This window comes from Cucurbita maxima, unplaced genomic scaffold (assembly GCF_002738345.1).
Source record: "Cucurbita maxima cultivar Rimu unplaced genomic scaffold, Cmax_1.0 Cma_Scf00007, whole genome shotgun sequence".
NCBI lineage: Eukaryota > Viridiplantae > Streptophyta > Magnoliopsida > Cucurbitales > Cucurbitaceae > Cucurbita > Cucurbita maxima.
The window spans coordinates 1,317,764-1,332,816 of NW_019272023.1; the positions used below are offsets into that span (position 1 = coordinate 1,317,764).

The window sequence follows — 15,053 nt, forward strand, 5'->3', positions numbered from 1 at the left end:
CCTTTTGCTTTTCCTTAATCATACATCTTTTGTAAAGCTCTCGATATTATAGTATCACCTTATGAGGAGGCTTTTGATGCTGGCTAGAAGTTTACTAGTTGGGAATGGGTGCAACAAATTAGAAGATATTATATTATAGTGTCATGGTCAGGGAGATTAAGAGATGAAGAGGGTTGAGTCACTCAAGATGATAACATTTTGGTGTCATCTAGCCCAGTAGTAGTAGTAGTAGATCCCCTAGTAGTAGATGAGAAATTATTCACTGAAGTCACTACAATATGACTGTGTTTTTCAAGGCTGGATGTATGAGAGAGAAGTACTTCGAATTTATATCCAATAGGAGCATGTAGATATCCACATCCAGCAGTTACAATAAGCGGACTCTTTGAATAATTTGTCCTAGTCAAAAGATATAGGATAATTAATTAGACCTTAGAAAATGGGGAAGATTCAGTTTGTATAACAAGTCATTCTCGACCCACCTCCCCATCTTTGATCTAAGAAAAAAATTCCCCTCCAAAAAGACAATGAGAATGTGAGAGAATCAAACAGAAGTATCATCTTAGTTGCTGATTAGTTGGAACGTTATGAGGAACTCTCTCCTAAATAGATCTCTTGGGTAAAAGATGTTGGATTTTATTCTTTAGCAATCAGTATAAATATTCAACAGTGCCTGTTTGATATTTGCAAAATCTAAACAGGGTGATTGAAACACCAGAAAAGTGAAGCCATCAACGGGTTCAACTATTGATAAAGAAAAGTGCTATAAAGCAAAAGGAAAAAGGGTTTGATTTTGACTTCCATCTCTTCATTATGCCCCACCTTGATCTCATCTAGATGGCATTTGGAAACTTCCTTGCTCTTGCAGCTATTAGAGGAGAACTATAAAAGAGATGTTTGATCTGATGTTTTAGGAAGCCGAAACTTTGAATTGTTATCCTTCCTTTGATAGATACATTGTATGAAATGTAAGGTCGGATTTATATTTGATGGATCTATGGATTTATGAACACCCTGGATTAGCATAGTGGTCCTCGGGTCCCATAGGCTTAGAAGGAATTAGTTCAAACCATAGAGACCATCCACTAATAATTCAAAATCCTCTGAGCTTTATTTGACAATCAGATTGAGTAATATCAAATGGTATCTATGATAGATTTGACTTCTTGATTTAGAGTTACCCCAAGCCCAATCCCTAAGAAGTGGTGTTTCGCTGTCGTGAAATTTCTTTTCTTTTTTAGGTTGATGATGGATCATAATAACAAATTAGATTTGGATGGAAATGGGAATTAGCTGCTTTGATTCTTTTAAAGAGCAGAATCTAATGACAAACTAAACTTAGTGGATTGAACATCATAAAAGTTGTCAAACCACTTAGAAAGGAAATCCCACTTAGTCTTGAGAAGACTTTAGATTCGCTTAGGTTGAGTTTAAATCATTTGGAAATTTTGTGTCACTTTTTTTTTTTTTTTTTTCCTTTTCTGAAACTGCACAAATAAAGCCAAAAAGAAAATTTAATTATTTTCGTATGTTTTCTTTTCACATCTTTTCTTTACCCATGTCATATGCTAATTAGGACCGATTTTAAATTATATTAAACTTGAACAAATACCATATAATTTTATATTGGGTATTGGAGGAAAATAAATAATAAGAAAAGAAAAGAAAAGAAAAGTGGTACGTGTGAAAGTAAAAGGTGGTTTTACAACAGAACTATTCACACGTGTGGTCCCCCAATAATAAGTTTTAGAAAAGAAAAGAAAAGAAAGGGGGGTAGCTCACGTGTAGGGTTCAATGCACTTACTAAGCTGTAATAATGTAAAAAGAAAACATCATTAGCCATGCAGGGCTTTGTTATTATGTGAAATCATTATAAATGACCTCAGAAAAAGCTTGGTGGCCCATTAAACTCCCCCCCTCTCTATCTTCCCATTCCCTTATTTACCCTTCCTTCCCCCTTTCATCCCCTTCCCCCTTCCGCCCCATTTCAGTAATTCCATCTCCTTTCATTTTTTAACCCCAAATAATTGTAGGGATTGGTTAAAGCTTAATTATACTAATCTTTGGATTTTCATATTTTTCCTTTTAAATTTTATTAATTGATTGAGTTAAATTTAACCTTTCGTTTAATCTATAAAAGGTCAAATTTGTATCTAAAAAAATCTAATAATATTTGATTAATTTGCGACGTTTCAATTTTGTATCTAATAAATTTATGATTAAATTTTTATTAAAATAATAGAATTTTTATAAGATCTTACCTTAAATTTTCAATACTGAAATTGGTCGGTGCTTTTTCAAGCTTAGATCAACCGAAAAGGCGAGGTCTCTTGTTTGCTTCTTTTGGTTAGACAAATAAAATTTGAAGAGTTTTTAGAGTGAAAGTTTATGGAACATTAAAAAGATTAGGATTTGGGGTAAAAAGAAAAATAAGAAAGTAAGGATTAAAAAAAGAAAAGAAAGATTTTCACATGTCTTTACATCAATGCTGTCCAATCCAAATCAATTGGTCAACTTTGTAACTCACTCTTCTCTCTTTGGTCACATAATCATTCCTCTCTATATGAGTTGTTTGGATTGAATGAGCAAGAGAGAGACAGAGAGATAGAGATATAAAGGGACCAATTAGGGCTAAAACTAGCCAGTTGGGGACTCTGGTTCCATAATTGTAATTATAGGCCAAAATGTAACAATTGCACATGATGATGATGATGGGTAGTGTAAGTGTTCATCAATGCCCTTCTTTCCCATTTATGACCATGCTCGATTCATCTTTTTCGTGGTTTAATCGATTAAATCGTGATTCGATTGTTTACAATACTGATATGTAAGCATAATTCATATCAAATTTTGATCCGAATTGTTGTTTCGTTATTGGATTCAACAATTATTTGTGCATTGACATGAGACTACATGTTTAATAGTAATCAATCGTCTAACACGTTAGGAAAGTAAGAGTTCTCGTAAACTCAAACATATGCAATAACATTACTTTTTCTCATTTCAAACACTGTCTATATGTTGAGTGTTGTGTTTTATATTACAACTTTATCGATAAGATGTCAAACTTAATTGAATTTACCTTATTTCATGACTTTTAACTAGTGGATTTGGTCAACGAGGTTCTTAATTCAAGTATGTGGTAAGATTTGTCTAATGGGTTTGGAGTAAGGGTGAATGTGAGCATAGTATAACTAGTTAAGACATATAAGTTCTATCAAGAGATCAATGATTTGAATCTTGTCGAGATTTAAGGATCGGGAAGTTGGGACGAGAGGTTATTTAAGAGGGGGATGGCTCTAAAGGAAGGGGAGGGTAAGGATTGCAAATTGGTGAAGGGGGAAGAGACCCTTTATTTTTAGGGCATGTCATGATTGGTTTGTTGCAGACCCAATTTATAACCCTTTAGATTCATTGAGGCTATTAGCCTCCAAATTTACTTCTTTTGCAGACCCTCCCTCTTCTTTGCAGCCCCTATCATAGCTTTTGATGAATTGGATTTTTAAGACATGGGTTTTAAGGACCCTCCAACTTTTACCTCTCAAAAATTACAATTACTTTTGTTTTTTTACCAATTTCCAAGGGGAAAATTACTGTTTTACTTCCCCATCTTGTCATTTATCTATAAATGGGAAGTCTTCACCATTGATAAGAAAGGCTTAATTGATTTTTTCAAACTAAAATATTGACTAAATATTATATATTTCAATTGAAAATTACATATTTCCATTTAATTTTTTAATTAAAAAAATAAGGGAAAATCTCTAAAACATCCTCAAAAGAAAATAAGCATGTGGCTAATGTGTGTTTTATTTTAAAGAAAATCATTTATTTAGTAATTTCATAAAGTAAAGAACTAAATTTAAAAAACGTTAAAAAAAGTGCAATTACAAATATAATATATATATATATATATATAATAAAAATTATTATATTAATATTTAATGCATGTGTGTGTGGTTCTCTCTCTATAAACAGAAAATCCAATGATTATAAAATATAAAAATAACTGACAAAATAAAGGATTATGATTTCAAACTTGTCATCTTCTAAGCCAAGTCTTTAAATAAATGCAAATTTCTTTTTTGAGTTTATTAAGAAACATAGGCCACGTTTTCCCCACTAATTTCTGATTTTGCCATTTTCTCTATTTATGTTTCTGAAATTTAAAATAATTATTATAGAGATCTTCATTTTTTTTTTTCTTTTTTCAATTAAAACGGTGAACAAATATTTGACTAAAAGAGTATCACTTTTGACTTATATTACCCACATCAATCAGTAAGAAACTCTTTTTGTGTCACACACACACACAAAAAAAAAAAAAAAAAAAAAAAAAAAAAAAAAAAAAAAAAAAAAAAAAAAAAAAAAAAAAAAAAAAAAAAAAAAAAAAAAAAAGAATCTTGTATGACCTTTTCTTGTCGGATAAAATAAGACTTCGAGGTAACAAATATCATGGATTAGCCAGTGTCGTTGACAATTGAATAAATAAAGAAATTGTAATAGTCGCCTACTTAAAACTTGATAGCATCAATTAATTCCTAAAATGGTAAAACTTCACTTATTTTGACTCATCCAGATTCTTATATGAAGTATCGTTATTTTATCTCAAAAAAGTAATTTTTTATAGAAAAAATGAGTGAATAGTCGGACCAATTTCAAAAGCGGTAGAAAAGAATATCCTAACGAAACTAGATTGATCACCGAACCATGCAAACTATCCTTTAGTTGAATTAAAAAGAAAAAAGAAAAAGAGGGTACTTTCCACCATACCACTCAATAACCATTCATCATTAAAATGAGTTAAAGAGGATCAAATTGAACTCTTCAAAAGCCAAATAGGGTAAAATTTGGAAGAGGAAAAGCTTTAAAGGGGCAATAAGGTAATTTGAGCAACACTAACCCAATTGTTTTGAGCTCCATGATTGCATTGATGCCAACACATAGAAGGAAGAACGAGCTCCACGAGGGGGATGAAAAGACGAAAATGCCCTTGAATCATATGGAGCCATTCCAAAAGAGCATCTGTGAAACCCCATGATGTTTCACACTAAGATACTCATAACCCATGAGAGGGCTTGAGGCTGGCTGGCCCCTACCCTTCTCTTTCCTTCTTCCAATTGTATTTCAAACCAATTCTTTCTTCTTCTTCTTCTTCTTCTTCTTCCTTCATTTTTTTGTCCATTGCTTTCATTCATTATCCTTGCTTTCCTTGTAATAATGGTTTATAATAATGTAAAACAAAATACCATCATCAATGGGTTTGGGTTCAAATTCTAGGAGTTAAAAATGGTCCCCCTAGAGCCACATAGTTATATGTACGTAAACTAATAAGATAATCCTCTCAATAAATTAATTAGTCGATATACGGTGAACTACTTTGAACAACCATACTTACAAGAGAAAAAACGACATTTTTTTCTACCCATTTGAAAAATAAAGATCACGTGTATAGATTCTAGTCTCTTTCAATTACCCAACTAAAGTAAAAAAGAATATACTTTTTTTTTCTATTCTTGAAAACTCTATTAAATTATACAAACACCCAACAAGTAAAAAGGCTAAAAAAAACAATCTTTTTTTCTATTTGAGATTGGGTAAGAAAAGGGTCCAATTTCTAACACGAATTGGGATCCAAACCCTAAATCATATAAATTTTTGGTGGTTGAGCTCAAAGAAGAGGAAATACAACATTGCAAGTAAGGTATAACCCCGCCCAAAATAAATAAGTGGGTAAAGAAAAGTTGTATGTGGAAAAAGAAGTGGTAATAAAAAAAAAAGGGTAAAAAAGAGAAAGAAAAAATGATTATTACCAATAGTAACCAACACAAAGAGATTAGAAACGTGAAAGAGAAATGAAAGGAGGGCTAGAAATGGAACTACAAAATTTAGTTTTTTTCTTTTAATTTAATTATTATATATAATTGATTATAAAAGAGGGGCAAAAAGAGAAAGAAAAAAAGGGTTTTTGAGATAGTTGGGGTGTGATGATGGTTTAGAAGCCAATCCAACCCATCATTGCGAATCTTGGGACGGCCTTAGCCCACCATCATTTTACAAGCCCTAGCCATAAGTCCCATAATTGTCCCTCTCTTAACCCCATAAATGTTGGATTTTATGACCGAAATACCCTTCTTTAATTCCCCTATTTACCCCTCTCCACCCATCATGCCATTTCCCAATCATCTTCATCGTTCTTATACAAACCAAACCTAAATATATTTTCTTTTTATTTTAAAATATTTATTTATAAAAAAAAAAAAAAAAAAAAAAAAAAAGAAATGATATATTTTGAGGTTCTTGCTATAACCGGCCGCCTTCCATGCTTACACTTACATGATTGTTGTGTCAGAAAGAGGAGGGGCATGTCTCATGTCTCAATGTCTTTTATTTATTTTTATTTTTATTTTTATTTTTTATTTTTTTGTTTCGAGTTTTTCTCTCTCTCTTGGGCTATGACTCTATAAATTAACGGCCTCTTTGTTTCATTTGTCCCTCACTTGTTCCCTTTGTGCCTTTCTTTCTTCCTCACCTTCGTCTTCTGCCTCTGGCTTCTGTTACGAAATCCAGATTGTTTTTGTTTACTTCTCTCTGCCCAACTTCAAAAGGTGATCTTTTTTGAAAAGATAAAGAAAAAACACGGCAGACCCACTTTCTCTCTCTTCTCTCTCTCTCTCTCTCTACATTCATTTTCTTTTTTTATATTAATGTTTGGTTTCTTCTTCTGCTTCTCTTCTTGCTTCCCCTTTCACCAAGAAAGGTCGACATAGCCTTGTGCTGTGGGGTACTTCCTTTGTTTTCTTCTTCTTTTTGTTCTTGTTCTTCTTAATTCTAATTTCTTCTTCTTCTTCTTCTTCTTCTTCTTGTGTTTTTGAAGGCATTAATGTCCCGATTTCCTCTGTTTCTGTGTTGTTCCTTGCAGTTCAGGGGATGGTTGAAAAGCTTTTATATTTTGAAGCCTCTTATGGTGTTTTAGTTTTAGCTGCTTCTAAGTGGCTTAATCTTACTTTATTTATCATTTTCTTTCATATTCGGGCAACCCAAAGAAGAACCCATTTCTGTCTCTTTCTCTCACAATGAGTGTGGTTTTGCTGCTCTCTGTCTCTTTCTCTTCCAACTCTAATTATTACATATGGCTAAGGCCAGAGCTTCTTCTTCTCAATCACTGCTGGATTTATCAGTCTCTATTAATCAAACTCATCCTTTTTTTGAATATCTAATTCAAAACCCATCTCACCCTTCAACTCGTATCCAACTTGTTTGCTTCTGATTCCTAATCTTCTCTGTTTTTCTTTTTCGTTTTGGAATTTTTTTGATGATTGGGTTCTCTTGTTTTTTGTTCAGGGAGAAGGGTTTTTGGAATTTGGAAGAAGAATCGATTGATATATAGATATATTATACCTATAATCAATCAAATTGATCGAGTCGTGAAATTATCTGAAGATATGGAGAGGCTAAACTCAGAGCTGTACTTGCAGAACTGTTACATAATGAAGGAAAATGAGAGACTGAGGAAGAAAGCTCAACTTTTGAACCAAGAAAATCAAGCACTGCTTTCGGAACTGAAGCAGAAATTATCTAAAGGAAGTTCAAAGGCCAATTCCTCAAAATCAATCCCTGATCTTAATCTCTCCTCTGCAAATCCTTCAAATTCTTCCAACTGATCACGTCGATGGAAGAAGAAGAAGAAGATGATGATGATGATACCATGACCGCACTAAAGTTACTCTCTTTTTTTTTTTTCTTTTTCATTTTTTGTGAATTACCATAGCCAACAGTAGCATGTAGTTTGGGTTTTCAGTTATGTAGGACAGTCTGTAGCTTTAGCATCTTCTTTCTCTCTCTATGAGTTTTTTTTTTTTTAAATTTCTTTTTTCATATCTTCTTTTTTGGGGGTTAGGATATGGATTTTCTGTACTTCAAAATGATGTATCAGGCTATCTAATGGAAAACCATTTTCAGACTAATCTCTCTCTTTGTCTCTCTCATATCTAATTTTGATTGAATTTAAACTATCTATAATGGGTTTGTTCATGTCCATTTAATTTTAACACTTGAGACAAGTATTAAAAATCATGTCTTTGCAATAAAGAAAATCAGTAAGGCCCCCAATTTCAAGTGGCTTCATTATCATTTTTGTTTGTAGTTTTTGGGAAGTTTCAAAGCCAAGATTCCCAAAAAGATGAACAGGGCACGTATTTCTCTTATCTTTTATTTTGTTTTTAAAATTTTATTTAATTGGGTAATAAAGGGAACGAGATCATTTAAAAGATTTGAAAGAAAAATGAATTTTGTCTAGTGAAGACAACCATGTGGGAATGTTTTTAAAAGCTTATTAATTATATGCATGTTCATATCTTCCTTCCTAAGTTCTGATTTTACGTTTCATTGTCATGGTTTTTTATTTCTTCTTTTTATTGGTTTGAGACATGTGGTTATCTTGCATGGAAGGGGGGTTGAGCTGGGTAAAGAGAGAGACTTGTTTAAAATTAAGATTTATATTTCTTTATTCTTATTTGAGGTAGAAAAAATAGCTTCAATTATTTACCTAACTCAATTATATTGATATAATTTCACTTTATTGATAAATCTCAACCAATTACCTCTGATCGAGTTTCTTGAGATCGGGAAAAGCTTCATCCTCATGCTCCTGAAATTTTCAAACGCAACACTTTTACTTCGAGAAATAGTTTTAGTAAGTTTCTAAAAGTAAAACTTGACACAGAAAGATTTCAAGAACTAAAAATATATTGTTTTTTCATATTTCATTTTGCATCAACATTAAACCAAAAGTTATAAAATGAAGACTGAAAATTAGTGCACAATTTAATGACTTTCCCCAATAAATTTAAAAAAAAATGCAAAATAAATGAAAGAAAAGAAAGGGGGCTTTTCATTCGGATTCCATCTGAGAAGAAAGTGATGGGAGGATCTAATCAGTAGGTAAACGTCATCACAGACACACAAAAAAGAGAGTAAAAAAATCAAAAGAAAAAGTCAATGAAAGAGTTCATTAAATTTTGGAAAAAAATCTATAAAAAAAGGCAATAAAATATGAAACCCATGGACATGACGTAGCTCTGTGTTGCCAGGTTGACCATTATTATTAGTTTTTTTTTTTTTTTTTTAAATGAAGAAAAAGAAGAAATATATAATAGATAAAGATATCATAAAGAACAATGTCCAATCCAAAACTCCATTGAATTACAGGCCTAGCTTGAGGCGGTTTGTTCTAGGCCCTGCCTCTGAGGCTTCAAGAACTCATTGAGATCAAATTTGAGAAGAAAGGCAAAGAAATGATGACCCATTTGAATTTCTCTTCCTTCTTCATGGAAAACAAGCAAATTGGTCCATTTAAACCATCATAGATAGTCATCATTTTCCTCAGATTTTCCTTCTTCTCTTGGCTTGTTTCTTTGATTTTCTGACCATGCTCAAGATTTCTAACTTAACCCCATTCAGTATTTGACTCACAATTTCAGTAAGTTCAATACTAAAATGTCTAACTTTATCTAATAATGTTTGGATTGAATAAAAGAACATGCTGTAAGAATCTAGTAAAGTCTAACTTGTAAAGACCTGTATGTACAAGTTTGATAAGATCGAGTTTATCCGACCACTATTTATAGTCCCACGATCTTCAAAATGAAGAAACCACTTAAGTAATTCTAGAAGATCATTTGAAGAAATAAACTATGAAAAAGAACTTTGAATATCTTATACTCCGAACAAATTCCCACTACTAACATGATATGAGATCAAAATACGGTATGACAAATATTTGCTTTCTCCTTCACTATTTCCATGAAATTTCAATGGAAATTCTTGCAACGTTAAGGAGGATGTTCGACTTAAACAAGATGTAGATAACTTAATGGGGGTAGATCCTCAATTTTCAGGGTACCCTACGGATTTGGGGCCATCATTACAATATCTACAAGAGTGGAAGGGTTTCAGAAGCTGAATGGAAACTGGTTCAGTACGCAAACCTATTTTCTTGCTTTGGTCCAAAACAACATCCTTCGATGCCTAACACCTTCATTCAAACAACAATCAATAATGTCTTTTAATCATTGAATTCCTTGTATTTTCTAATTCTTGTTCCATTACAACTCACAAGCAAGAGAAGATATATTCTTAGGTTTTATACCCAATAAACAGCCTTGGCACATTGGTCAATACAGCAGAATGTAGATACAGTAACACTTCTTCTTCTACTTCTTTCTCTTTCTCTTTCTCTTTCTTTCTCTCTTCGTCCTAACTCTCTGTCTAATCTACAGTAAGATTATTTTCTCGGAAGATTTTTTAGTCTAGTTCCAAGAGCAATATCCATGCCAACACCTACTGTTTGTTCTCTCATTAAACAAATGTGGACTTGTCATGGGAAAAACAGGCCATAGGAGCCCCCCGCCTTTCCAACTAGAAATGCCAGGCTCACCACCTCTGGATGTTTAGATAAAGATATCTTCAACTCGTAGTTAAATTCATAAACCGAAATGAACAAAGAAAAAAGAAGTGTCCAAAACAGAAATTTAGCACAAAGGGTTAAATTCAGCTTATTAGATTCCACAAGGTGCATTGCTGCATGTGGAATTTAATTTGGAGAAAAGTTTAAGAATTCTTATTAATGAACCTATAACAATTCAACTTCCTTTATGTACTCAAATCCAATCCTAAATGAGAATGACCTGTGTACTAGACAGAGTGATCTATCATTGTTTTAACTTTCAACATTCTTTTTGGCGGACATTAACCGCCATATCAACCACTTATTTGCATCTAGACAATGAACACAGAGAGAACCTTCTTAGAAAGCAAGGTCGCGAACAGATTAGTGTAGCCATATGGAATTGTAATAAGTATGAGAAATTTGGAACATATTCTCCTGTACAAAGAGACAAGGGGAATAAGTTCGATTCTTTTATTATCATGATTCATGGGTTATTGATGAACTCAGATCACAAAAATATAAAACGTACCTCTTCTTTGAGAAAGAAAAAAAAGCAGGCAATCCCATAAGGTTGCAAAAAACATGAGCAACTGACGGGTCAAGAAGATTGCCTGCAAGGAATATCCCGGCATTAGTGATATTTCTTTATAACAGGCTTCTAGTGGGTTTGGTATAGTATAATCAAAATTTTCTATAAGCACATTTAAAAAAACTATAATTAAAGTGTCTAGTTTCCCTTTCCATGATCGAAAATGTTCTTTTTTAAAAATCTTATCTTAATAAATAAATAAAAACACTTCAGAAAGATGGATTAATTTTAAAAACTCTTAAGAAACAGAGAAATGGATTATCCATAAATAATTTTACAATCATCAACTAAAAATCTTCAAAATATGTAGTATGAAAACAAAACATATTAATAGTCAATGTAATCACTTTTAAGCCATTTAAAAAAAAAATAAGGCATAAAACATTTCTGTTGAAAATATATTTTTTTTTAAAATGCTTAAACTAGAAGGTATACTAAACACATACAATTTCCAACAAATCCACCCTCAGTTGCAATGGTTATAAATGCATAAACATTAGTAGCTGGCTTTGTGAACCAAGTCCAAAAAACTATCTTAGATGTCATTTTTTCCTTTCCGGGAAGGGGAATATACATACACACACACATATCATTGAAGGTTATGGACTAGACAGAAGCTACTTCCATTCAACCGCGAGAAAACATTCCAATTGGAAATGCTCAAAGAAGGATATACATTACAGAACTCTTGGAACGAAAGTTCAAAAGGAAAGCACCAAAAGATATTGTCCTACCCTGTACTCTTAACATTAATACAAATAATTGCTTACATTAGGAGTCAGTTAAACATCACCCTTCCCGTTAGCATCTATAAATAGGTTTGGTGAGAAAATCAGCTCAAATCAATTGGCTTATAACATACAGGTCTAATGGTCATTTAATAAGGGAAAAACTTAAGCTTAAACCCTTGCAATGTTTTCCCCTTTTCATATAAATAGGGGAAAACATGAAGAATTCCAGAAAAACAATAAATAGTACAGGGAAGCATAAAGTCATGCCCCAAAATGAATAAATGAGGCTACATGCACAAACTCATACACGTAGCAGTTTCATCTGCCAAAACAATGAAGCGTCAAACTTACCCAGACTGAAAAGAATGGAGCAGAGAAATATCACAGTGGTTGGTTAAATCCCCCCAGATAGAAGAACTGGTATCATGCATGCTCTAAACACCAACTCCTCAGTTAGTGGAGCCTGTCCAAGAATGTGTGATGCAAATGTCAACCAAGAAATCCAAGTAAAAAAGGTTCATTTGACACAGCTTAAAGTATTATTTATTAATATCTAATGACCTTTGCTACTTAGTGTCAAGGAAAACAAGACATCTATTTGAATTTTATAGATGGGTCAACTCAAAAACTCAAAATAACAGCATCTTCTACTCCCGAGTGGAATCCAGAACATTGGACGTCAGTGAAAGCCTTCCCAACCGAATTGTGAATCTTCAGTGATTGAGTACAAGGATTCAGGTACCACATAAATCAAGTTACATTTTCTAGTTCGAATATAATATGTAAGCAAGTGAGATTTAGAGCAAAGCCAGGCCGTACATTTTTCTTTCCCACCCAACTCATGGAGCTTACTCATAGAAAATTGTCAAATTAGTAAAGCCTAGAGCATATTTCAAGAATATATACTACCATGCTGTTAGTTATCACAAGAAGCCTACAATAAAGCTAACTATAAGTGATCTCTTTGCTCTTAAATAGACAGGAAACAACGAGGACCCAAATGGCATGGAAAAAAATGTAGGAGTACTCACCACAACACAATTTCTCCAAGCTAAAAGATTTGAGACTGTTAATAGTCCCCGATCAAGAACTCTTGTCCAAAAAAATTCAGCACAGTCCGAAAGGGAGCCTTCTCTGTGATTCATATGCTCTCTCCATGAATCCACCAATAACAAAGACTTTAAAACCATTGATCCAACCTACATTAAAGAAGTCAATGAAAGAGGAAAGAACACGGCTTGCCACTACTCCATAGATAAAATTGCAATTCAGGATGCAGGTTTAGGATTCATTTCACCTTTCCAATATGCAGGCTACAAGATTATAAAATTGAATAAGATGTCAAAGAAAACCTTAGCTAATGCCATGGCGTATTATTTAATGGAGGAGAAAATATTGGAACTTACAATATGATCTGCTCGGATACCGCAAGCTGCTAATAACAGTGAAAACTCCATTTTCCTTATTTAGCATGAACCAAAATGAGATGGGGAAAGTCAGCATTGTGATGGAAACCTAGCACAACCAAATGAGTAAATTACGGACTAAGCACTTATAATCAGACTAATAAAGCTTCACTGAGTGACAAATTCCTGTGAACAATTGAAACTCATAGAACTACGAACAAGACGTTGCGTCCCTTGCATGGTAATTAGAAAGTAACAATTTCAAATCTCTAATTTGCCAGATAGATAGATTGATTAATCTTATGTTCTATAGTAATTGGTTCACTTAAATACTGAGAAAGGATATTATGTTTGTGTATATGTGGAGTTCTTGTTCCCAGGTCTATTAGATACAATGGATCCAACAGATTCGTTAATCAGTCAACCTTGACAGCCCCTGACTACATGTTATAGATGAACAATTCGTTTTCTAAATCAATAGCTACTTCGTTTTTCAAATTAAAACCATAAATAATAATGTTAACAAATGCCGATTAGTTTACTTGTAGTTCACATGATAAAATAATTCTTAAACAGTCTATCGAGGATATTGATTGACCATTCTATCTTAGGTGAACCATAGTCGCACGTTTCCTGACAACGAGACAGCCTTATAGTTTATTCTCTCTTAAGATTGTTCCGGATAGAAATAAACGAATAATAACAGTTAAACTCGAAGAAGGAGAAGTGATTCCACGTTGAGATGATTCCTGAGCAGACGCATTTCAAATACAAACAATATAGTCATCCTTTCAGAAATTAATGACCGGAAAAAAGTAAATGAGGCTTACAGGAAGGATTAGAGCGCAGACAACGACTGAGATGGCCCTGAAAATGATGGCGAACAGACATCGTCGAATCGTGTAAACTTGAAGAGAAGGAGGAGGTGATAGACGGAAGTATCAAAGCAGGAGCATGGACAACGGCGACGAAGAACAGAGACATGGCCATGCAGACTGCCACTTCCACTTGTTTGGAGACCGAAGAACCTTCCTCCTCCATGGTTCGATTCATCAACCAAACCTAAAGCGCAGCATTAGATGAATTTGTTCTTCGCAACTGGATCTGACGAGGAATCTCAACCGCTTTCCTTTGAACTCGTAGTTCGAATTCACCTTTCTTCCGATCACCCGCCACCTCGTGCAAGCCTAGTTGAATCGGGATTGCTTCCGAGTCGGAGAGTTCCCTTCTCATTGTCTTTCAATTTATTCAATTAACCCCAATATGGGAACATAATCAGTCAAACGACCTTTTTCTTAATTAGCAAATTACAGAAGTTTTCAGACTTATATATATATATGTGTTTTCATCTACGTGTTTATATGACTACAATTTGTTTTTAGTACAACCATTAATATTTAAAATTTCTGGTTTAATAGGTATCGATTACGCCTTTAGACAAGCATGGTTGTGACAATATGCACAACTAAAATTAATATATATAATCAAACGGGATGAAAATGACATATAAAAAAAAGATATAGATGTGTTGCTAATGACGCTCTAATTCTTAAGTCCATTAAGGTGTTCTCTATGAAAAGTGGAGCAACTATTAAGATTGTGTGACCATATCGTGAAGGTGCACATTTCTTTCCCTTTTATATGTTACCACTAGAATTTACATAATACGTGTAAGTTCATTTGGTCTAGTTAGATTGGGTGACCTAGTTTAAGATTGTGCCTAAAAGCAGATCTAAGCTACAAAATAGACATGATTGGGCTTGGCCAACTCTTATCGACCAAATCCTAGCCTGGACATCGAATCTTGACTTGTCTTGAGTTTGGGCTCTCAATTTTGGTGTATTGTGAACTTTGATTTCACTAGTTCTAATAAAAAC

The 15,053-nt window shown here is 33.3% G+C and overlaps 1 protein-coding gene and 1 long non-coding RNA gene across 2 annotated transcripts; one reads left to right on the forward strand and one right to left on the reverse strand.

The window, feature by feature from the left end:
• Positions 1-4,770: 4,770 nt before the first annotated feature.
• Positions 4,771-14,435, reverse strand: LOC111481820. Its single transcript, XR_002718098.1, has 7 exons — positions 14,007-14,435; positions 13,177-13,285; positions 12,802-13,083; positions 12,122-12,233; positions 10,980-11,061; positions 8,604-8,650; positions 4,771-5,211 (listed from the first exon to the last, which is right to left on the reverse strand). It is a non-coding gene; the product is annotated as an uncharacterized LOC111481820 (long non-coding RNA).
• On the forward strand, positions 7,345-7,961 carry LOC111481803 (protein LITTLE ZIPPER 4). The gene has a single exon (XM_023127401.1). It carries the CDS (start codon positions 7,446-7,448, stop codon positions 7,662-7,664), a length of 219 nt encoding a protein of 72 aa, XP_022983169.1. The 5' UTR covers positions 7,345-7,445; the 3' UTR covers positions 7,665-7,961.
• Positions 14,436-15,053: the final 618 nt, after the last annotated feature.